Here is a 24,160-nt window from a genome sequence, read left to right on the forward strand (position 1 = left end):
CTGGCGCCCGTGAAGCGTTTGAACACCAAATTCGGACTTCCGGTGCGCTCCTTCAGAATAAAATGAGGCCTTTTGCTGCATTTGAAAGTGAAAAACTCAAATGATCTTAGGGTAGAGTGTAAAGAAAATGTTCTCAAGAAAGAGTAGCTCAACTTCAACATATTTTTAATTAAGTAAGCGTAAAGTAGCCATCAGACAACTTATTCAAGTGCCATTCAATTGAGAGAAATACTTTTCTAAACATTTAAAAAAATAAAAATGTATGAAACTAATACTTAAAGTAGGCAATGCATATATGTTGTATGTTAGAACAGAGTAAAGTGCTTTCTTATTCACAGTCTCCAAATGGCTCAGGAGATAGACAATAACATTAGAACAATATTAACTATATACACAAAGTCTCACTTTTACATAAATCGCAGGCATGTCAGTGTCATCCACATTTTTGGTAAAAATTTTTTTTATTCTTCTGTAAAATTACTTGTGTTGAGCAAAGTATCCAGACACTGTATAATAATAGTATTCACGTAGAAGTGCAAAGTTGGAGCAAAACTACTCTTAAAACAAAATTTTCCATTATATATACACTGATCAAAAAAATAAAGGGAACAATTAAACAACACAATATAACTCCAAGTAAATCAAACTTCTGTGAAATCAAACTGTCCACTTAGGAAGCAACACTGATTGACAATCAATGTCACCTGCTGTTGTGCAAATGGAACTTTGTACTGAACAAAGTATTCAATAAGAATATTTCTTTCATTCAGATCTAGGATGTGTTATTTGAGTGTTCCCTTTATTTTCTTGAGCAGTGTATATAAAACGCTGTTTTGTTTGTGTGTGTGTGTGTGTGTGTGTGTGTGTGTGTGTGTGTGTGTGTGTGTGCATTTGAACTAATATGTATATTAGCTCGAAAAGGAGTGGGAAGAGGACAATCTTATTTACTCTCAGGCTTGCTTGTTGTTGTCATTTAATTTCGGTCATTAAAAGTCAGCTATAATGTCCCATAAATCTACTTAATGTCATCCATGTCTGCTAACTCTTATTTTGAAAGCGGAAGTTGTGTTAGTTTTGTGTAGTACACAGCATCTTGACCCTCGTTCAACTTTAATAAGTTGTTCAGCTTTAAGAAAACAGATTTATTTGGTCATCAAAGGCCCACATTTCATCTTAAAACGAAAACAGTAAGTTTTATGTTATATTTAAAACGATAAACTCTGCTGTCATAGTTATCTTTTTAAAGAGAACCGACGTGTTATGCTGATGTGGCACTGGAAGTCCCGCCTCCTGTCCCCGTCACGCATTTCCGAGTAACTCCCTTCTTCTTCCGGCACATGTAAACATGGCGCCCCCCATTCCGCTGCTCGCAGGTAATTCCAAGTTAAATCTCTGTGTTTTGTGACGTTTTCCTCTCGTTGTTTGCTTGTTTATTCAGTGTGTGACGTTATTAATAAGGTCAGATTCTAAGATGAAGCGTTGTTCTTTGTTATTAACCAACATTTAACCAGACTCCGTAGAAAATCCGTTCAGCGTCAATTTAACATCCGTTCGGTTGAAATATTGAAACTCTGGCAACTGAAGTGTGACCTCACCAACGGCAGCAGACTGTGCTGCGTCATTCGGCTTGATTTAAATAATCCTGAACATCTTCAGTAAAACAACGGGAATCAATAAACCACACCAATGGCTGCTGTCTGAGCTCTACAGGTTCAAGTGACCTAAACAACACCATAAAGATCAGCTGTTTCCGCTGCTGGCTGGGTTTTTATGTTTATGCCGAAATTTTAAATCCTCATTTTCAGTTCATAAAATGTCTTTAATTTAATTTTATCTGATGGATTTATAACTTGATAGTTAATAATCATTTAAATTAGAGAAGAGCTGAATGGCATTCAACGCAGTAACTTCAGAAAAAGTTAATGGAATTGTTTTTGTGTGATTTAGACAAAGATTTAGAGACGATCAAGAACATCTACTGGAGTAACAATTATAGTTGTGATTTATTTTAAGTTTTCAGAAATCAATATAATGATTAAAGTCACAAACGCTTCCGGTTGTCTCCATGTTCTGTCTGTGAAAGCCACAAACAGGGTTAGAGGCCATTAGGAATCCAACCAAAGACACAGGTGTTGATACAATCAATCAGTAATCAATGCTAAAAATAGAGATGGATGACATGAAAACTCTGGCCAAAATTAATATCTGATAGTAATATTTCTATCATAGCCGATAACTGATATTGTATATTTCTCTATCATTTTGACACCTTTAGGGAAAAACCCCACCTGAAACAGATTGCAACAAAATGGAATAAAATATCGGTTGTTGGTTTCGTTTCAATTTTTATTTATCAGTCCGACATTGATATGTTAAAAAAATACTAATGTTGACTCATACAGATGCTAGTGCTGTTACATGCATACTTGCATATTGCATACTTGTTACTTGCATATCTCCGAAAAAAAGTCTAAAAGAATCACAAAACGTGGCTTTCCTGTAATCAGTCAGGAATATTCCTGCAGTCAGAGTGTCTCTTCCTGCTGCAGCTTCACCGTGTTTTTGTTTCAGTGTGTGGATCAGACGGAACGTCGCTGCTGTGCGGACCCCCGCGGTGTGAGCAGTACTCGTCCTTCCAGAGGTGCTCTCCTCCCCTCTGTAATCAAACAGCTTCCTGTGACCTTTTGTGACCTCGTCTCTGTGTCTCTCAGGGACAGCCGGCCCAGCAGGAACCTCACCTTCAGCAGGGACGGGACGCTCGTAGGATGGTGCAACGGACACAAGTTGGTTTTTAATTGCTTGTCTTCACGCAGCAACATGGCGGCTTGTTGACTGTCTGTCTTTCTGTCCTCCAGCGTCTCTGTGGTGAAATGTGCGGACGGATCTGTGGTGTCCACCTTTGACCTCCCAAAAACAGCTCTGCTGGAGTTCTCTCCCCTCAACAACATCCTGGTCACCTGGCAACCGTACACCAGTAAGAGACGACCCAGAGACGTTGGAGGAAACGTCCAGGAAGTCTCTGAGACTCTGTCTGTCTGTCCTTGCAGAGACTCAGGACAGTCCTCAGGGGGAAGCCAACCTGCAGCTGTGGGAGTTACAGAGCGGCCGACTGGTCAAAGCTCTGTACCAGAAGAAAGTCGACTCCTGGTTGGTCCAGTACACTCTGCATGCGTTCTGATTGGCTCACGATTTCCCCCAGAGTATCATCAGCCTGGTGGGCTGCCAGGCTTTATTTGCTCCCACCAGGCTAAGCATTGTTTGTTTATTTTAAATAGTTTTTAGCCACCAGTAAGATTCCAAAATGTATCAAGAGTTTCATATCAGTTGATATTGATAATTATTGATTAGTTGTTTTATATGTAAATCTGCCAAACTAGTGCCATGTGATTTCCTCTTTTATCCTTGTTGTTCTTTTATTTTTAAGCAGTTATGATTTGATGTGCAAGTTACTCCACAGGTTGTTGCTAGGCAACCAAAAAGTGAGTGAGTTGGTTGATTCCACCAACCTAGCTTAGCTAGCTGTGAGAGGTTGAGCTAAAGTCTTTCCTCTGCCTTCATCCCCCAGAATTCTTTGCGGTTCTGGATCAGAGCTCAGTGAATATTTGATCAGATTCTACTGATACTGATCATAACAATAATATATTGTTATTGATTTATTGTCCGGCCCTAATTAACACTGACAGCGAAGACAGGTTAAACAACATCCTTGGTGAAAGGGAGTCTGAGGTCAGAGGTCTGTATTTAATCGCTTCCTGTCTCTACCTGTCCACATGCTAACGTCTTCATCCAATAAAGCCACAAGACATAAATAAATAATCCAAAATATGTTGGACGCTGTTTTTCCTGAGAGCATGGATGCTGGCAACCTTCTGCGTATGACATTATATTTGTGCCACTAACCGGAGCGTGCAGTGAGGCTGGTGTGAGTGTTTATATCTTTGTGAATAAAGAACGATGTGTGGCGTTTACATCTCAACACGTTTGCTCGCCCCATTCGTGTTCTGGCTCTGTTTCTGTGCTAAGTGAGCCTCACCAGCAGCCAATCACAGACAGCTGATTGGCTGCTGTCAGTCAGACTGCTAGAACAGCCAGATTTTCAAATTTCCTGTGAATTTTTAATATTTTATAGTATGACAACATGGTGGGCAGCTGCCAGTGGGGTAGTTTTCCGGGTGGATCCCAGTTTCTGATCGATCAGTTGGGTTTCATGTCTGTCGTTGTGTCCAGGTGTCCCAAGTGGTCTGAAGACGAGAACGTCTGTGTGAGGAACGTCAACAACGAGTTGCACTTCTTTGAGAACAATGACTTCAGTGAGAAACTTTCTGCTTTATTTCATATTTTGACCTGACTTGCGTAGCGCCATCTGCTGGCAGAACGCGGCACAGCAAGAGTCTCCTGCATCCGCGATACTCTGCTGTAGATTCATGGTAAAGAGACGCGAACTAAGAACTTTTTCTTATTAATTCAGTTTCCTCAGATTTAGTCTTGTTTTTATTTTTATTTCAGTTAAAAAATGTGTTTTTTACCTTTAAATTTTATTTTATTGTTTTTTGTTAACAATAACAACCTTGGTTAGCAGTCGGTTAGTGGTTGGCCTTACAGGAAACCAGCAGGTCAGGGGGGCCAAAGTGTGGCCCACGGGCCATTTGTGGCCCTTGAAATGACCTTCTTTAGCCCTTAACCACAAGTCAAGAATGGTAGGGAACTTGGTGAACAAGACAGAGAAAAAGTTTGTTTTGGGTCTATAATAATAATTATAAAAAAAAAACAAAAGACACACAAACTCATTTTTGCATTTTTTCATATGAATTTTGTTGGACATCAGGCTTCTCGTCGTCATGGTAACGGCAGCGTCTTGTTTTCTTCCTCAGACTCCATCGCCAACAAGCTTCACATGCAGAAAGTTTCTGACTTCGCCGCATCGCCTGGACCTCAGCCCTGCAAGGTGAGACCAAACCGGGTCGTCCCCGTTTGTTACCTTTACTCACTACGTCCCCGTCTGTCCCCGTCTGTCCTCTGCAGGTAGCCATCTACGTCCCCGGCAGTAAAGGAGCGCCGTCCTTCGTGCGGCTCTACCAGTACCCGGTTCTGGGCGGGCCCGGCGCGGCACTGGCTAACAAGAGCTTCTTCAAGGCAGATAAAGTCGCAATGCAGTGGAACCAGAAAGGTGAGCAGGTCCAGTCCAGAGCCCGGCCCGGTCCGGTCCAGAGCCCGGTCCGGTCCGGACTCTGACCCGTGTCTCCCCCCTCAGCCTCCGCTGTCCTGGTCACGGCGAGCACGGAGGTGGATAAAAGCGGAGCTTCGTATTACGGCGAGCAGACGCTGCACTACCTGGGTGTGAACGGAGAGACGGCTATGGTCCAGCTGGGTAAGAACCGAGCTCGGTAGGCGACCCGGTTCCGATCCAGAACACCGACTCCCTCCATCTGACTCTCCCGCAGCCAAGAACGGGCCGATCTACGACGCATCCTGGAGCCCCAACTCCTCGGAGTTCTGCGTGGTTTACGGCTTCATGCCGGCCAAAGCCACCGTCTTCAACCTGAAGTGTGAAGCCGTGTTCGACTTCGGGACCGGCCCGCGAAACGCCGCCTACTACAGGTAGGGAGGGGAATCACACCTGTTCTGTTTCTGAATCCTTAAAGCTGCAGCCTGTAACGTTTATAATAAATATGGTTTTATATATTTGTTAAAACTGTCAGCATGTTGTGACACTTTATGATCACATCCTCGCTGAACTGCTGTTGCTGTCTGAAGAAATGGACCAAAAACATCCAGTCAGAGCCCGGAGGCGGGGCTTAGCGCTGACAGTCAATCTCATGAACATGATGCTAAATGTGCTTATAACAGAAAGTAATTGGGAAAAACAGCTTAAAATATAATATTGCCATTTTAGTTTACCTATAATAGCAGTAATAAATGTCAATTAAATGTTTTTTTTAGTTCATTGTATTGATTTTAAATCCAAAGTACTGGAAAAGTTTGAAAACTTACCTTGAAAATACTTGAACTTTACAGTTTGAAAAGAGATGAAATGCTGTCAGGTGGTAAAATCTGCTCTGTAAACCTAAAAAACTTTTAGGCTTCAGTCGAATTATTTCCCTCTTGCCTCAGTCCTCAGGGCCACATCCTGGTTCTGGCCGGGTTCGGGAACCTCAGGGGCAAGATGGAGGTTTGGGATGTGAAGAAGTACAAACAGGTGAGAGGTTTACCTGCAGCAGGGCTCAGGTCACGACAGCTGCTGTCTGTACAGGGGAAATTCTTGAGTTTCTAACTTGGGACGGTTGGAAAACTTCCTCCCTGTTAGCATCTCTTAGCTCCTGTTAGATGAGTTAAAATAAGTGAATTAAATCATCCAGGTGTTTTTTGCTGTGATTACTGTCTGCTCTCCTGCAGGTGTCCACGCCTGAGGCTCCAGACGCCACGTTTTTCTCCTGGTGTCCCGACGGCGAGCACATCGTCACGGCGACCTGCGCCCCTCGGCTGCGGGTCAGTAACGGATATAAGATCTGGCACTACACAGGCTCGGTTCTACAGAAGCACGATGTTGCAAAGGGCGCGGAGCTTTGGGACGTCCGCTGGCAGCCGTTCCTGGACGGTACCTTTCCGGAGCGGCCCATCCGGTACCAGGCGGCGCCGAGCGAGCTGGGCTCCACCCAGGCTGCCCCCACGCAGGCGTACCGTCCCCCCGCACTGAGGCACCTGCCGGCCGCTCCCAGCTCCAAACTGGTGAGGAAACGTTAAAATACATCCAGCCTGGAGCTGAATGTCTGTGGTAACGGGTGTGTGTCCGTCAGCATGAGGAAGAACCTCCTCAGAACCTCCGGACCGGACCGGGAGGAGAGAAGAGCCTCTCCAAGGCGGCTTTGAAGAACCAGAGGAAGCGAGAAGCAAAGAAAGCCGCCAAACTGGTGAGCAGAACCGTGATTACTTCCTGTAATCGGATTCCAAACGTCGGTTTAGTTTCATCTGATATCAGATATCAGTCACAGACTAGAGACGCACCGATCCCGTATCAACATCTGGTTCAGTAATTCTAGATCAGGTATCCGTGACAATGTTCTAGATCTACAGGAGCGGATCTATTCAGTCTAATTCAGGGATGTCCAAACTGTGGCACATGAATGAAGAGTCATTTAGTAAATAGTAACACTTTTAATGCAAAATTAATACTGTTAATAAACTTTTAATGCAACGTGGCAGCGGAGCCAGATAGAAATGTGTTAACGGCTGATGAGAAACCTCACATATCGGCAGTGAAAACGGTCGATCGGTGCGAAGGTGTCCTTGTCCTGCTGCTCCGTCTCTGATTATCTGTGATAACTCCTTAAATCTCGACGCAGGAGGCCAAACCTGACACTGAACCTCAATCTGCTCCTGCACCTGTGAGCCACAGCCAATCAGAGGCGAGCAGCGGCAGTGGAGACCCGGAGATGGACAAGAAGATCAAGAACTTAAACAAGGTGAGAGGAAATGGGACCGCTATGAAATCTGCATCTGCTGCCTGAAAATCAAACATCAGGAGATTAAAACCTTCTAATCTAATCTGTTGTAAACAATTATTCTGTTCTATTCTCAGAAACTGAAAGCCATCGAGGAGCTGAAGGAGCAGCAGGCATCTGGGAAAGTTCTGCAGAAGAACCAGGTGACGGATCCGTAAACACAGCAGAATAACGTCTGCATATGGAGTAACAGTCAGACCAGTATGGTGACCTCTGACCTTTAAAGAAAGCTGCTCTGTGTTTGCTGCAGGTGGAGAAGATCCAGAAGGAGGAGCAGCTGCTGAAGGAGCTGCAGGCGCTGCAGGTCAACCCATAGGACACCTTCCCAGCATGCTTCACTCTGACACAGCCCGGAGCAGCGGCTGATTGGACAGAAATGGGACTGAATCGGGGGCGGGGCTTAGTCGTTTAGGTTTGCTGAGTGACAGCGGCATTCTGGGAAACCTAGGCAGAATTGTACAGATGAGGTCGCCTCATCTGTACACTGTTTTACAATAAAAACCTGTTCTGAAGCTCAGCGTCTTTAATGTGGAGTCATGACCTCTGACCCTGGTTCTGACCTGGTTTTGTTTCCATCTCATCACCAGAACAGCTGGAGTCTGGGAAGTTTTCCAGTTTTTGTCCAGGTTTCATTTTTCCTTCTGGAATGTTTTCTATTACTTTAGCATCCCTTATCTTTCCCAGGCTTCACCTGCCAAACTTATCTTAAAAGATAAATATCAGCGTCTGATTGGTTCACTTTGCTGCCTGCTCAGCCTCACTCTGCTCCTATTGGCTGTATTTTCAACCAATACAAAAATGCAATCAAAGGTACAACCAAAAATACTGAATAAAACTCAAAATCTGCGGAGAGTTGTGACGTCATCATCGCGGATCGCTCTGATTGGCCGTTTCTGAACTCCTCCCACCAACAAACGTGTTTGTCTCAAACACTCCTCCCTCTCCGGCCGACCTCTCCGCCGGCTGGCTGTGACCGAGCGGACCCTCTAGGTGTTTTGTATTGATCGTTGCAGACACTTCCTGCGCTGCTAAACAGTGCCGTTCTGGTACCGGTACCGGGAGCTGTGGTTCAGAACGGAGGCTTAACGGCAGTAGAGAGGAACTACAGCTGAACCAGTTTACGGCACGTCGTGAAGCGGAGGAAACACGTGCCGGTAAGAAACTTCTGGTTAACGGTCTGTAATGTCAGCTGTTGGGACAGATTCTGGTTCCGGACCATCTGGCAGTAATGAACGTAGATCTTGTCAGAGTTCATGAGTCCACACCGAACCGGTTCTTCCTATGAACAGAACCGAGGACTGTTTAGGAACCTGATTGGTCCAAACACCTGGAGATCCAGAACATTTCCGGACCGTAAAGCCACAACCTTTATCTTACCATAAAGTTCATTTGAGTCACAGTTTTCCTGGACCAGAACCGGAACCAGATCGGGCAGAAACTGTTTTACATCATTACTGAGAAAATTATGGGAAAAGTTTCCATAAAAAATAAAGACCAAAATTAATTTAAATCAGTTTAAGTTAAGCTATTATTTAACTACTTTAAATATTTGCTTTATTGATTTTGTTTTACTTTTGTTAGTTCATAATTTAATGTTTTGTCTGCTTTACAGTGTATAAATGTCACAAAACAATTTGTTAAATTCCTGATAAAGAAATACAGAAATAAAATGCAAACTGATCATTAAAATTAGAAAGTAAAGTAAAATAAATACATGTTTACATTCAGGCTGCACGTCCCAAAAGATTCTTCACTAACTGATCCAGAAAGATCTGCTTTTAGTTTTATTTTGTAACTTTCAGACAGTAACCGTGGCAACAAGACAAGATTAGCATCTCAAAAGCTCAATTAATACTTGAACTTGTTTCCATCTATCACAATAAACATGAATCCACCAATCAGAGGCTCAGTCTAACTCCTGGTTTCTGTTCTCGTCCCTGATTGGTTGGTTTCTATAGATGGAGGCGGAGCTGCAGCCTCAGGAGGAACGGAGCCCCGCCCCCGTCGTCGGGCTGAGTCTCTGTGACTCCGCCCCGCTCCTGTGGCGGCTCCAGGACCTGAAGGCCGTGAGGTCCGAGGGCCTGGTGGGGGCGCTGCTCGGGTCGCTGCCCAGAACCCCCCGGCAGAACGTCCGACTGGGCCGGCCGCTGCTGCTGCTGCCGGAGGAGGAGAGACTGCTGGGAGAACGGGGCGGCGCCGCCGCTCTGCCCGCCCAGAACCAGGTCAGCAAACGGTCCGGGTCAGAGGTTCTGGGTATTAACTGGGTCAGAACCAAGATGAGGAAGCAGAACAGGTCAGACATTTGTATCATAAAGATGTCTGGGGGTGGAGCTTAAATTTCACCTACTGAAGTGAAGAAGGTCACTAAGGTGCGTTTGTTTCATCATTGTTGTCAGGAAGCAGCGGGGTGGAGCTAGAGCTGCAGCCCGCTGAGGGTGTGTTTGTTTTGTTGACCTCAGGAAGCGGCGGCCGGGGAGCTGCAGCAGCGTTACACGGAGGAGCAGCAGAGGAGCTTCGAGGAGCAGAGCGTCCTCGCTCTGGAGGACAGGGAGTCGGCGTTGGTTCGAGCCATGACATCATCATCAGGTAGGATCGTTACTATGGCGAGGTTTTTTTCCTGCTGCGCTCTAACGGTTCTGGTTCTGATCCAGGTTCTGATCCAGCCTCAGACGAGGCCCTGCAGCACCGCCTGCTGGACCTGGAGCAGAACTTCAGCTTTCCTCGCTCGGCGCTGGCGGTGCAGCTGAGCACGGCGAGGGCGGGGCTTAGCCACTGTCCGGAGGCCCGCGCCTTCCTGGAGGCCGACTGGCCAATCAGAGCGCAGCGCTGCCCCCGCAGGGAGGCCAGGTTCCAGGTGTTCAGGGACCTGCGGGGGCGGGGCTTCTTCCTGACGTCTGCAGGGAAGTTCGGCGGAGACTTCCTGGTGTATCCAGGTGAACCTGAACACTCGACCTCTGTTTGACCCCGCTGACTTCCAGCTGACTCCGCCCCCTCGTCCTCAGGTGACCCGCTGCGTTTCCACGCCCACTTCATCGCCATCTGCCTGGCGCTGGACGAGTCCGTCTGCCTGCTGGACGTCCTCTGTGCGGCCCGGCTCGGCTCCAACGTCAAGAAGACGGTTCTGCTGTGTTCGCCGGCGCCGGACGGCCCGGTCCGCTACACCTCGCTGCAGTGGAGCGGGATGGTGTGAGATCCTTACCGGACCGGACCGGATTCAGTCACCTGGTAGAGGAAACGCTGTCCTGAATACGCCGGCCCGTCTACAGCGACCCGACCCGACCCGTGTGGTACCGCTCAGTGGATCCAGACTAAATATTACGAACATTTTATTGAGGTTTACTGTTTCTTTAAATTCCTCAATGTTTGGAGTTGAAAACAAAGAGAAAATAAACTTGGAGGTAAACTGTGCAAGTCTGTTCTTAAAGCTGCAGTACGTCATTTTATTTAAAAAAACTGTCAACGTGACAGAATTTTAGACAGATAATCTGAAAAAAATAAAACTCATCTGCCTTCTCCCAGTGCTAACTAGAAAAAAACAATTACAGCCAGGAGGCGGGGCTTAGCGCTGTTTGCTCTTTGCTACATTGCAGCTGGCAATGCACGTTGTGAATGCTAAGGCTCGTTAGCATACACAGATGAGACAGTTTTTCTGAAACAGTAAGTTGTTTCTCCACCATTAGCACATTTAGCAGGGAGTACTTGAGGGTGATTAACAGCGCCAAACCCCTCCTGGCTTTTATTGGTTGTTTTTGGTCCATTTCTTCCGACAGTAATAGGGAGGAGGTGGAGATCGATCTTTTCACACATTATCTGTCTCATAACTGTCATAACATGGTGACAGCTTTAATAAATAATATTTTATTGTGTCTTAGCTCCGCCCACTTTACTAGTCCAGCATTTGGGGGTGGGATCAGTTCAGCTTTAAGATGATTAGAAGCAGATTTGGAAATTTCAACTGTTTGTGTTCAGAACACAAAGGAGAATTTGTCTTTGTTGGCTCAGATTAAAGCATCAAAATATTAATTTTAAACAAGTTTTTATTGATTTTTTGTTTAAAACAATTCGTACAGATTTTACATCCATGTCTCCACCAGCAGGGGGAGCCATAGCGCTCAGTAGAATGGGTCGGTTCCATTCCAGTCGATGGCGGCGCCGTCCCACTTCGTCCTGATGGTCATTTCCAGTGACGGGAACCGTTTCTCCGGGTCTGCCTCTGCTGGCGGCGCCTCCCAGTGGTGGGAGTGAGTATCTGCAGGAGAACCAGAACCTTTATGGACCTGAAGCGGCTTACAGGAGCTGAGGGACGGCGGCGGCGGCGGCGCTCACCCACGGTGAGGCGGGCTGTGGATCTCTGGGAGTTCTGGCCGTTGCAGTAGAATAGCTGGAACTGGTGCTCCATCCTCCAGTCGGACAGCAGGGACCGGTTCAGGCTGAACAGAACCGAGTAGCTGCTGTTGATGCAGCAGACCCAGACCGGGAACCGGGGGGTCTTCAGCATGCTGCCCACCTGCAGGAACAGCGAGAAACTAAACGGGGAACATCCGAAAGAATTCAGACTCAAATATGAATCAGTTTTTCACCTGAAAACCAACAAGCGAATATTTGATTCGACGCCGGATTAGAGCCGTCAGAAACAAATGAGAACATTTCAGCCAAAAGAAAAAAATCCTAAAATTTTAAGACTAGTCTTTTTTTCTGAGTTTCCAAAGTTAAAAATCTTTGGCTTTTGAAAACTAGAAATTTCCAAAAATTGAATATTTTTTGTTTTATTAACATTTCTCAGAATAATCTCAAATTTCTGAGTTTTTGTCTAGTAATTTTACAACTTTTGAAACAGAATTTAGACTTTTCAAGAGATATAATTTTTTTTCTCATATCTCTTGAAAGGTGATACGATGGCGCTGCCCATCATGAAAGGGTAGCGCCTCGCATGATGGCTGCATTATGAGGCACCCGTCTACCAACGTCTTATATTGTTTGTATTTTTGTTGTTGCTTCTGTATGATGACAGTAAAAGCTGATTCTGATTCAAATACTGACACAATGGGACAAGATGAAATGAGGATCTACAGCTGCAGGTCCGGGTTCTGCTGTCCTTCAGACACGGACCTGAACGCAGGGTAGCGCTAGGATAACCTAACTCTGCTTTTTTATGAGTGAAAGGTTTTAGTTTGTAGTTTCCCTTAAAGCAGATGTGTTTTATTTAGCCTCTGTGTCTCACTTCCTGTCTTGCTCATGACATTCCTGTCAGATTAGTAGGACAGTCGGAGACGCTTTCATAAGGAATTGCTAGCTGTCTGCAAAGCCACGTTGACCCAAATGTTTCTTGGCCTTAAACTAGGAAGCAAGGACTGGAGTTGCTAACTTAGCATTGGCTGTTGTGGTTTCAAACAGACCTGAAAACACCTCAGAATAACGTTATACTGCCTCTACAGGTTGGGAGGATGCATGTAGGTGAAAGTTGGTTTGTTGTTTCCATAACAGTCGAGTAGAGAACTGGTTACCTGAGGCAGCCCGCCTCGCTCCATCTGTTCCCGGCTCCAGTGCAGGTAACCCACATCACTGCGGGACAGGACTCCCTGCAGGGGGCGCTCCAGAGGCTGGCCGTCCTCCCCAAACTGCAGCGTCCCGTTGAAGACGTGAGGACTGGCTCGGCCCGTCAGCAGCAGGTTCAGTAAAGCCTGCAGAGATACAGACATCATCAACAGAAACGAAGCAGCCTGAGACTCATCTGCTGTTCAGGATCTTCATCTGACGAGAAGAAGATCCAACAAAACTGGGAGTTAGCAGGAACCGACCAGAACAACACGAGTTTTGTTGCAATAATCCACAAGTCAAGTTCATGTGGATCACCTAAGAAGCCAGACGTGGTAAATCTGCAAGAGAACAATGGCTGAAAATGATAATTATAAAATTATGAAAGCAGTCTAAATCAGTAGCTGCATTTCTATTGACAACAGAATTGCACAAATTAATATTCTGAAAATAAATCTGCTTAATGGAAACACAAATTTAAAAAAACAACTTATTACTCAAGGAAGTGTTTTTGGCGCTAGGGCGAGGTGGGGCTTTCTTGGCCTTATCAAAACTGATTTGCCAAAACTTCAATGAAAACACTTTTTTTGCTTCATCTGATCAACAACCGGATGTTTCCATTGGTGCAAACCAAGAAGAAGAAGACAACAGGAAGCAGTAGGAGGATGATGGCGGCAGTGCTGCAGGCTTTTTAATGACTTGCTGTGTGAACAAACCTGTGATTTTAATTTTGTTTCTTATTTAACAGACACACAGCAATTGTGTTTTTTTTTTAGATTAGCGAAATATTAACAACATTTTGCACACATTTGTAATGAAACAGCCAGTGAAGACGTCATTTCCCAACCCTACCACTCTTCGCTCTGACTCCATATGCAGACAGATTTCTCTCCACAAGCTGCAGTCAATGCTCCACTAACGGCCGTTTCTGTTAGCACGGCTTTCTGTTGATCAGTTTCCTTGTTTTGGCTCCCATTGCTGATGAACTTTAAAACCCATCCATAGACAGCGGCGGCCATCTTTACTGGCGTAAACAGAGCGCTGCTGCGTGGCGTCTGTATTCTTCTTCTGCGCATGCGGGTCGCTTTGAGGTCGGAAACCGTTCACACAGAAGTCTGATTGCGTCGCATTTAATTAGTAGAATGAACGACCATGCAGAAAAAGTCAGATTTTAGGAAAAAGATTGCATCAAGATCTGGTGTGTGAAAGCAGCTTGTCAGGCTCCACCAGCGCAGGTGAGAATCTTACCTGTCGACACACAAAGTTTCCCAGGCTGAGGTGCAGCAGATGGGAGGTGTTGGAGTTCATATCGTCTCTGAGCCTGGATGGAAGGAAGAAGAAAGGTTCTGGAGTCAAACCAGAGGCCTTACTGCCCCCTGCTGGTGTATGGTGTCTGTTTGGACAACATGGAGGTTTGGGAGCGTTACCTGTCGACTGTCCGGGAGCAGATGAGGCTGTACAGGAACAGGATGACTCCATGACTCCCCTCTGCTTTAAACTGCAAACACAGATTTAAAACATAGACTTCCCCAAACCTTGATGTTCATCTCAGTTCAACCAAAAAAACCTTCCAGGTTTAGATTCTGTAAGAATCCAGGTTCACACATCAGAGCTGATCTCTGGGCCAACTCACACACTGAATGTGGTCCAGGATGAACTTCCAGACGTCGTCCTTCCTGTCAAAAGTGAACAGCTGCAGCTGGAAGACATCATGGGGTTAAGATGGAGGATGGTGCTGCAGACAGAGGAATGCAGAGGCAGAACTGACCTTCTCCGTGAAGTCATCCAGCTTGTAGTCCAGGTGAGGAGTGATGCAGTAGTCCTCGGTTACCAGGGTAACAGTGGCCCGCTCCTCCTGGCCGGCCAACCAGAGGCTGTCGGACAGCGCAGCTGCCAGCGCCTTGTCCTGGTCCCTCTGTTGCAGCTGACTGAGGCTGGTGGAGAGACATTACTGTCCACCAGATTAAGGCCATTCATGATTGGCTCATTGTGCTACTGACATGTCCATGTAATCCCCTGCCTCTGGAGGGAGATAAGCACCAGGCCCCAAGGCTTCTGATAGAAAACCAGGAGAATTTATCACAATGGAAGTGGCTCCCCAACTTATACCAGAGGCAGGTTTATCCCTGGTAGAGACAACTCTGGGATGGTTCTTTGAGGAACATGGTTGCTTGATTCCCACTCTGCATGAAACCCTGAAGGTAATCGAGAAAACTTTGAAGGTGTTTTCACACCCGATAGACCAATAGAGTCAGTTCTGTAGTCCACTTCCTGCTTTTGGAGTGGTCTCTGGTCCGCTTAGTATTCATATATGCACTGGAACAGCACAAGAGCTTTCTTTAATCAAACCAAGATTGAGGTTTTTAGGAGGACCAGAGTTCGATTATAAATTCACACCTCCCAGACAAATTAGACTTTCAAGATAAAGTTTCATAACTTTCAAGACAGTTTCAAGATGGCGGCGCGTGTAGACGCTGCGGCTCGGAGCTCCCGTGTTTTCGTTTTTTTTAGCCTGTTTTTATTGATGTCTTCGCTCAACACACTACTGGAAGCCGTTACAACTTACAGCAGATTAGAACTGTGGGACATAGGAACACAGTTTGGACTTCACACACCCACCAAGCTGGACTTTATTCCTCCAGAGCTGCTACGAACACCTGGGACTATGATCATTCCCCCCCTGCTGCCAAAGCGACGGAGGAGGCAGCGCAAACAAAAGAGGGGTAAGAGAGCCGGCATGCGTGCTAGGCTACAAGCTAGCCCTCATAAACCGGCCCTCCCCAGCCTCTTCCTCGCCAATGCCAGGTCCCTCGTCAACAAAATCGACGAGATGCGACTCCGGATTACTTCTCGCCGGATGGACAGCTGTGTGACTGTTGTCACAGAGACCTGGCTGGAGGATAACATCCCGGACGCAGCGGTGGAGATAACGGGGCGCGCTCTGTTCCGGGCGGATCGGACTGCAGCTTCGGGTAAGGGCAGAGGCGGAGGTTTGGCATTGTATGTACACAATGCCTGGTGTACAGCCACACACTCTGTCGGCACATTCTGCTCTCCTGACTTGGAATATCTGGCGGTGAAATGCAGACCCTTCAAGTTGGTGAGAGAACTCTCGTCCATTGTGATCGTGGCTGTCTACATACCACCGAGGGCTAATGCTAAGCTAGCATTAGAGGAGCTGTACTGCCTGATCAGCGTGCAGATGAACTCCAACCCGGAGGCGGCCGTGATTGTGGCGGGGGACTTCAATCACGTGGAACTGAAGGCTGTGTTTCCCAAATTCCACAAATCCATAAACTTTCCCACCAGAGACAATAACATTTTGGACCAGGTCTACTGCAATATCCCCGGAGCCTACAAGGCTGTAGCAGCTCCACATCTGGGCATGTCTGACCACATCTCAGTGGAGCTGATTCCTGTCTACAAGCCTCTGGCCTGCAGAACTAAGCCAACCACCAGAATAGTTCAGGTCTGGACTGAGGAGGCCTCCTCTGCACTTCAGGACTGCTTTGAGCATACAGACTGGAGTGTGTTCAGGGACGGCGCAGACTTGGAGGAATACTCATCGTCCGTTCTGTCCTATGTTCAGTTCTGCACCGACGCTGTCCTCCCTGTTAAGACCATAAAAGTGTTTCCAAACCAGAAACCATGGCTGGACAGCACAGTACGGGCCCTGCTGAAAGCCCGGGATGCTGCCTACAGGTCTGGAGACAGGTTGGCTTATAGCAGGGCCCGGTCGGAACTGAAAAAAGGTATTAAGCAGGCCAAGCTCCAGTACAAACAGCAGATTGAGGAACATTTCATCAACAACAACCCCCGAAGCATGTGGAGAGGCATTAGAACCATGACGGACTACAAACACAGCACTCAGCTGACCAGCCGCGACCCCACCCTGCCTGACACCTTAAACAGTTTCTTTGCCCGCTTTGACACGGCGGGCAGCAGAGAAGCCGCACATCTACCCCAACTGGAAGAGCAGCACCAGCCTCTCGTCCTGCAGAAGCATCAGGTGACGTCCACCCTGAGGAGGATCAACACCCACAAAGCTACAGGACCGGACAAGGTGCCAGGCCAGACGCTGAAAACCTGTGCCGACCAGCTGGCAGGAGTGTTTCTGGACATTTTCAATCTGTCCCTGCAGCTCGCCACGGTTCCTGAGTGCCTCAAGTCTTCCACCATCATCCCTGTACCGAAGAAGAGGTCCATCACCAGCCTGAACGATTACCGGCCCGTCGCTCTGACCCCGGTGATCATGAAGTGCTTTGAGAGGATTCTTCTGAGGTACATCAGAGACTTCATCCCCGCAAACCTGGACAGCCTTCAGTTCGCCTACAGAGCGAACCGGTCAACAGAGGATGCTGTCTCCATCACTCTGCACACAGCCCTGACCCATCTGCAGCATCCCAACACCTACGTCAGGATGCTATTTGTAGACTTCAGCTCAGCATTTAATACCGTCATCCCAGACAAGCTGGTGCTGAAGCTACTCGAGGTGGGGCTGCCCGCTTCGCTGTGCCACTGGATCAGAGACTTCCTCACCAACAGGCCTCAGGTGGTGAGAATAAGTGGCTCAACATCGTCCCCACTGGTCCTCAACACAGGCACGCCGCAGGGCTGTGTGCTCAGCCCAGCTCTCTTCACCCTGTTTACACACGACTGCGTGGCCATCCACCCCACCAACACAGTCGTGAAGTACGCGGACGACACAACAGTAGTGGGTCTCATTTCAGACAACAACGAGACCCACTACAGAGAGGAGATTCTGCAGCTCACTCAGTGGTGTTCAGCCAACAACTTGGTGCTGAACACAGGGAAGACCAAGGAGGTCATTGTGGATTACAGAAGGTCCAGGAGGACGGATCACACTCCCCTTCTCATAGATGGAGAAGTGGTGGAACGTGTGGACAACATCAAGTTCCTGGGCCTCCACATCACTTCTGACCTCTCCTGGAACACAAACACCTCCCACCTGGTGAAGAAAGCACAACAAAGGCTCTTCTTCCTCAGGAAACTGAGACGGGCTGGACTTTCCTCACGGCTGCTCGTGAACTTTTACAGGGCGATGATCGAGAGCATCCTCTGCCTCAACATGACTGTGTGGTATGGTAGCTGCACAGCACTGGAGAGGAAACAACTGACACGGGTGGTGAGAACAGCACAAGGCATTGTGGGATGCCCCCTCCCAGACCTGGACTCCATTTACACAGACCGGGTCAAGAAGAGAGCTGGATCCATAGCCATGGATTCCAGCCACCCGGGCCACAGACTGTTTGTGCCGCTGCCATCAGGCAAGCGGTACAGGAATATACGGACTACAACAAATAGACTGAGAAACAGTTTCTTCCCCACAGCCGTCAGAGCCATTACTCCCTGCCGTCCCCCCCTCCCACACATATCATAACCTCGCAGTCACACATACATATCCCCCACCCCCACACAGCCATATTGTTCTGCACTTTGCACTGTCACATTATCTGTACTTTGCCATAATTGGACCTGCTGCTACTTCTTTGGTGTGGTTGAGTGCCTTTAGTTAATTTAGTTGTATATATTGTTATTATTATTATTGTGTGTTTGCTTATTTATACTGTATATATTTGACCTTTTGCACGGGAGCTGCAATGGAAATTTCGTTGAATTCTGTTCAATGACAATAAATGCTATCTATCTATCTATCTATCTATAAACGGACTAGAGTTCGGTTAAAGTGGACTAAATGTGGCTGGTGTGAATGCAGCCTGACCCTGTGGTACCAGCAGTGGGCACTGCTAACTGAAAAGTTAGCTAAGGTAACCCTAAAGCACTAATCATAAATATTAGTTCTGCTGATGCTCTAGTGCAACATTGATGTTTATTGGAAGCTAATACTAAAGTGCTAACTTCCACCATGTTGCCACCCAACATGAGTCGATGCCATAACCTGCATATTATACCACCCTCAAAAGGGTTAAATCTGTAACTACACATTTTCCTGTATGTACAGTTTGTATGATTCAGGAAGTGATTTGTTGAGTTTTGCTAACTCTGCAGATGATTTTGAGTAATAACTTTCTGCTCATCGACTGGTGAGTCTAGGTACCAAGTTATTTTCTGTCTTAGGATACTAGAGTTCTTATTGAAAATGAATCTGACACCTCTCTGCTGCCAATCATGGATCAGGTGTCATGACCTTGTCATGTGATCTTGTGTTTACAGGTGAAGGTGTCATTGCACCAAACAAGATCCTCACCTGTGCAGCGTCCGTCTGTCTGTGCTGCCTGGTTGGCTGAACAGCAGGAACTTGATGATTCGGGCCTGAATGACCATCTGAATAGCGCGAGCTCCGCCCTGAAACACACACCTGTGCAGGTGAGACAACTCAGCAAGGTGTCTGTACATGTCCAACTGACCAAAACTCAACAGAACTCAGTTGTAGTTTGAGTTTTCGTCTGGATCCAACTAATTTCTGGGTCAACAGCAATTAGTTGGTTTTGGTAAAAGTTCAGATTCAACCAACTAAACTTCAGCTGTGAGCAACAGAAGCTGCTTTGGTCTGCATGGGTTCCTCACTCTGTCGGCCTCCAGGATGTACGACAGCTCAGAGTCCGGTTCCCTGAACTGGAAGAATGACTTCCTCCACTCGTAGTTGAAGACGTGAAACGTTCCCCCAAAGAGGATCCTCCTCAGGCTCTGAGGGAAAACAGAGGAACCTGATCAGCCCTGCTGCCACTCACCAAGTGGTCCCTCATGCAGGAGACAGTTAAAAGTTAAAACCAAGTAGCTCCAAAGGATTTAAGTACAGCCATGTGTTACTGATTACTGCGATTCGTTTTGTTACAGCTGCCCCTTTTTAATACTTGCCATTGTCATCTATACTATTTTCTATACTGGCCATTGCTCCACTCACTCGTAAATAAATTAGTACAAAATCATCCATAAAACTGGCAAAACCCCTCCATACTTCCGCTCACTCATCAATACTTACAACAAGACTTACATTTGACGTTCTGATAAATTCATCACAACAATGGTTCCAAGAGTTTGTCCAGCATTCGGTCAATCATTGTTTCATTTTTGCTGCACTCAATGATTGGAACAACTTGCAGAAAGTCAGTAAAACCATAGTAGATGATCAATGTAACCATGTATTTGTGTGTTTTATAGTGTTGGTACTACTATGGTTATAGTTTGCATGATTTTTATGCTAATTGTTCAGAATGATCTGGACCGCTCCGATCTTAAATTTGGGATATTCAACGCATTGGATTGTCTTGGCCTGATATTGCAGCGGGTGTGGCGTTCCCTTAGGACGAATGAGAATGCAGTCTGTAGCCAATCAGACAGCAAGATGACGGAAACATGGAAGAGAATCCAAAAGACAGAACAACTGGCATGATGCAACAGAAAGTCCAGTGGAAGTCGGAGATCATCTGAGATCTCTCTGTATGTGTTTTTCTCTGTTAAACATAGGCCACAAACTATCGGCAATGCTTCTTCCCAGGCTCACCTCGGTCAGCTGGGGGGTGACCGGTGTTCCTCCAAGGCCAGGGGAGATCACCAGGCTCCGGGGGATGGAGCAGGGAGCCAGGAGGGTCCTGCAGTGTGGAGGGGCCTCTTCCTGGTCCTCATCCTTCGCCACATCCAACAACCTCTGAGGACGGAGAGGAACATGAACATCTCCACAGTAAACACCATCCTGGTAACACAAAACTGATTAGTTCCTTCCAAAACATTCAGGCAGAATACAACTTCTCTGGTAAAGTGGCAAAAAAGTAGCTTCATATTTTATAATGAATTCTGCAGCCAAAATATTTTCTGTTTCATGTCATCAGCTACATTTGAACCTCATCCATTGCTTCCATCCATTCCTGCATTTAAAGGTAAAAAACACACAACAGTATAGATCCTGAAAGAGCAAACAGAAAAGTATCTGAGGACCAAAGATGTCCATGGGATTTGAAAATGGCAAGTCTTTCATATTTGTCCTGCACAGGAGAAAATCAGGACAAATCCTCCCAGGAATCTGGAGGAAGTTGCAGATTAAAGCAGTGATCTGCACCAGGAACCGTCATTTATTGACAGCTGATAGAATCACAAGAGGTTACATGAAGATTTCAACTCCTTAAGGGTCGGATCTGTCTGGAATGGAGCCCATTGGGAAGGACTTCCACTTTATAACTAAGTTTTAAATATTCTGCTGTTAGTCTAGAAGTAGTCAGCCTATTGGGGGATCAGCCTTAGCATGCTAGTCACTAGCCTTTCCAAAGCTAAAACTATAAGTACTCAGTTAAATCAATCGATAGTTTCAGAGTGGATATAGCCTCCAGTTCTAAAGAAGTAGCCACTGCTGGAAGCACAATAGTCCTAATTTTGGCACTAATTCTGCACCATAGAAAAGAATCATCCATCAAGGCCAGTGGGGATTTCAGAGCAACACCTGATGTCTTCAAGAACATATCTTTTCCTGGGACATCCAGGGAATTCTCACCCCGAAAGAGGAAAACCACATTCCAGAGTCACGGCTGAGGAAGAAGAAATTACGGCTCCACTGAACCCAGTGGAGCCTGTTGGAAAATTTAGTCTCAGACGTTTTATTAAGATGTGGGCAAAACAATATTCACGTTTTCCTTAACAGGAAGCTTTTAAATGAGTCAGGAAAGAAACTGAAACAAATCCTTTCCTTGTTCTGCAGGATATAAATTCCTTAAAACAGAAGAGAGGAAGAAAAACGAGGTTTCAAAATGTTTCAGTCTGAAGGATCATGGAAACCTGTTGGGCTCTGTAACGGACTCACATCTGGGTTCCTGTTGACTTCGTGTTGCAGCAGCTCGATGTAGTCCAACCCAGAGTCCGTCATCACCACAAAATACCTCTGTCAGAACCAGAGTCAGCAGTAGAGCCAGAACCTCAAACATCAGCTCTGCTTGGACCCCATGGTTCTGGTTCCTGAATCCGACCGATCCAGAATGGACTGCGGTTCTGCTGCACACCTGGGGCTAACAGCAGCAGGTTGGTGCAGCAGTGAAACCGAATCTTCTCTGAGTGACACATGATCAGCTGGCAGGTGAAAATGGAGCCGGCTGCAATGCCTGACCTACATCAGCAGAGGGCAGAGTGACCCAGTCCTAGACCCGGCTCCAGACCACAACAATATAATTAGAACCCAGACTGAACTGTCTTATGCAGAACCTGTAACAGGTCCGGTGTTTATAAAACTGTTTTATCATGGAGGATCCTGAAGGGGAGCGTTAGAGAGTCAAAATTTAACTATTATAACTGTGAATTAATTTGGATTATTTAGCCTGTCATATCAGAAAATCATGTTACTCATTAATGTATAAACATCTAAAATTAATATTTAAGTTGAAAACTAAATATTTAGTCCCAAACTAAAGAATAAGTAAGCTAAAAACTAAATATTTAGTTTGAGGCTAAGTACTTTGTTTGCTAGCTAAATGTTTAGCTCCAAACTAACTACATAAATCGGAAACTACATATTTATCCTTCCAACTATTCAGCTTGCTAACAAAAGATTTAGCATTTCTTTTCAAGCTAAATATTTAGTTTGGGTCTAAATATTTAGCTCCAAACTAAATATTTGTTGGAAAGCTAAGTCATTAGCAAGTGGAATATTTAGCCTTAAGCTACATATTTAATTAACAAGCTAGATATTTAGTTTGAGGCAAAATATTTAGCTTCAAACTTAGTTTAACTCCATGTTAATTAAATATTGAGTTTCAAACTGAATTTTATGAATGTAAAATTATGACTTTTGAAAAACAAACCCTCATTATTCCCTCTCATGACAGACTAAATATTTTAAATTATTGCTGTTAATCTTTGAATGTGTAAACTTCCAGTCAGTTTTAGTTGTTGGTTGCTTAGTTTTCTCTTCTCATCTGCGTATCAGCAGCCATAAGAGGTGAAATAAAACCTGAGACAGGATCTGAGGTTCTGTTGCTCTGGTGTGTGGAGATGACTGAACAGTTAATGATCTGAAATGAATCTGTTCCCAGACTCTCACCATGCTGTGGTTGGACTGCAGCCTGATGGAAGAAACAAACGGATTCCTGGTCAGACGGTGAAGAAAAGAACAGTTAGTCATTTAATTAGTCAGATGTTTTTAGTTACTGCAGAGTGAAAACGTTCCTTCGCCGCTGCAGGTCAGAGACCTGGACCAGGATGTTCTGAAGCTCTGCCTCCATCTGTAGACACAGAGGATTTCTACCCATCAATATTACTAAATGTTTGGCTAAATATTGAAACTAAATATTTAGTTTGTGAGCTAAACATTTAGCTTGCAAGACAAATACTTAGTTGGCAAGCTAAATATATAGTTTACTAAATAAAAATGTAGCTAAATGAAATATTTGATTTACAGATTACATATTGAGTTTGTAAAATTAATATTTATCCCCAAACTAAAAATGTAGTTAGTTCAGTTTATAGATGTTCAATTTCAACATTTTTCACAAACTAACTAGTTTGAGCGAAATATTTAGTTAGCAAGCTAAATATTTAATTTGCTAATAAAATGTTTTTCTAACTGAATCGTTTGCAAACTAAAAATGTTTTACATTGATAAATGTTTAGCTCCAGGCTAAATATTTAGCTTGAAACTGTGACATGTATAAATAAATAACTAACATTGTTAGTTAACAATAAATAACTAACATAACTAACATGCTAAAAACATTTGAAAAATGAATCTCTAATTTTAGTTATGGCTAAATAACCCAAATTATTGCTTGTATTTTTTAACTGTATAACTTTGCAAACATCACCTCTCATACTCAAACCTTCTTCAGTTGGAGCAAAATGATTTTAATAACCTAATCAACCAATCAGAGATCGATAGATCAGGATCTTACCTGCAGTCGAATGAACACCTGGAGAGTTTGAGCTCTGCTGCTTCCTCGGTTTCTTTCTTCACTTATTTTCTTTAAGAAGCAGGAAAATCTATCTGTTCATAATCAGGACGTCCTGCTGATCAGCAGCACCAGGACAGCAGAGACTGGCTGGACCGACTCTGACTGGTTCTGCACCAGTTGGGTTTGAATCCATCCAGATTCTGCAGAACGTTCATCTTCCTGATTCTTGGATCAGAGGGGGTCCATCTGCATCTCGGTCTGCTGTCACTCCGATGA

General features: G+C 45.5%; 3 protein-coding genes across 3 annotated transcripts; 2 read left to right on the forward strand and 1 right to left on the reverse strand.

Annotated features, from left to right (window-relative positions):
• Positions 1-1,323: 1,323 nt before the first annotated feature.
• On the forward strand, positions 1,324-8,011 carry eif2a (eukaryotic translation initiation factor 2A). The gene is made up of 16 exons (XM_005808248.2): positions 1,324-1,373; positions 2,572-2,641; positions 2,712-2,783; positions 2,856-2,974; positions 3,048-3,147; positions 4,228-4,310; positions 4,872-4,945; positions 5,023-5,167; positions 5,252-5,368; positions 5,442-5,598; positions 6,112-6,196; positions 6,394-6,726; positions 6,795-6,908; positions 7,341-7,460; positions 7,577-7,642; positions 7,750-8,011. The coding sequence occupies exons 1-16, from the start codon at positions 1,346-1,348 to the stop codon at positions 7,813-7,815; spliced, it is 1,749 nt and encodes a 582-aa protein (XP_005808305.1). The 5' UTR covers positions 1,324-1,345; the 3' UTR covers positions 7,816-8,011.
• Positions 8,012-8,416: 405 nt separating this feature from the next.
• tsen34 (tRNA splicing endonuclease subunit 34) lies at positions 8,417-10,907 on the forward strand. Its single transcript, XM_023351979.1, has 5 exons — positions 8,417-8,653; positions 9,458-9,721; positions 9,959-10,085; positions 10,151-10,432; positions 10,502-10,907. Exons 2-5 carry the CDS (start codon positions 9,458-9,460, stop codon positions 10,687-10,689), a joined length of 861 nt encoding a protein of 286 aa, XP_023207747.1. The 5' UTR covers positions 8,417-8,653; the 3' UTR covers positions 10,690-10,907.
• Positions 10,908-11,575: 668 nt separating this feature from the next.
• Positions 11,576-22,295, reverse strand: mindy4b (MINDY family member 4B). The gene is made up of 11 exons (XM_023350926.1): positions 21,808-22,295; positions 20,521-20,664; positions 19,584-19,703; positions 19,264-19,361; positions 14,803-14,968; positions 14,668-14,733; positions 14,462-14,532; positions 14,283-14,355; positions 13,004-13,180; positions 11,826-12,006; positions 11,576-11,748 (listed from the first exon to the last, which is right to left on the reverse strand). The coding sequence occupies exons 1-11, from the start codon at positions 21,868-21,870 to the stop codon at positions 11,612-11,614; spliced, it is 1,296 nt and encodes a 431-aa protein (XP_023206694.1). The 5' UTR covers positions 21,871-22,295; the 3' UTR covers positions 11,576-11,611.
• Positions 22,296-24,160: the final 1,865 nt, after the last annotated feature.

The sequence above is a fragment of the Xiphophorus maculatus genome, chromosome 18 (assembly GCF_002775205.1).
Source record: "Xiphophorus maculatus strain JP 163 A chromosome 18, X_maculatus-5.0-male, whole genome shotgun sequence".
Taxonomy (NCBI): Eukaryota; Metazoa; Chordata; class Actinopteri; order Cyprinodontiformes; family Poeciliidae; genus Xiphophorus; species Xiphophorus maculatus.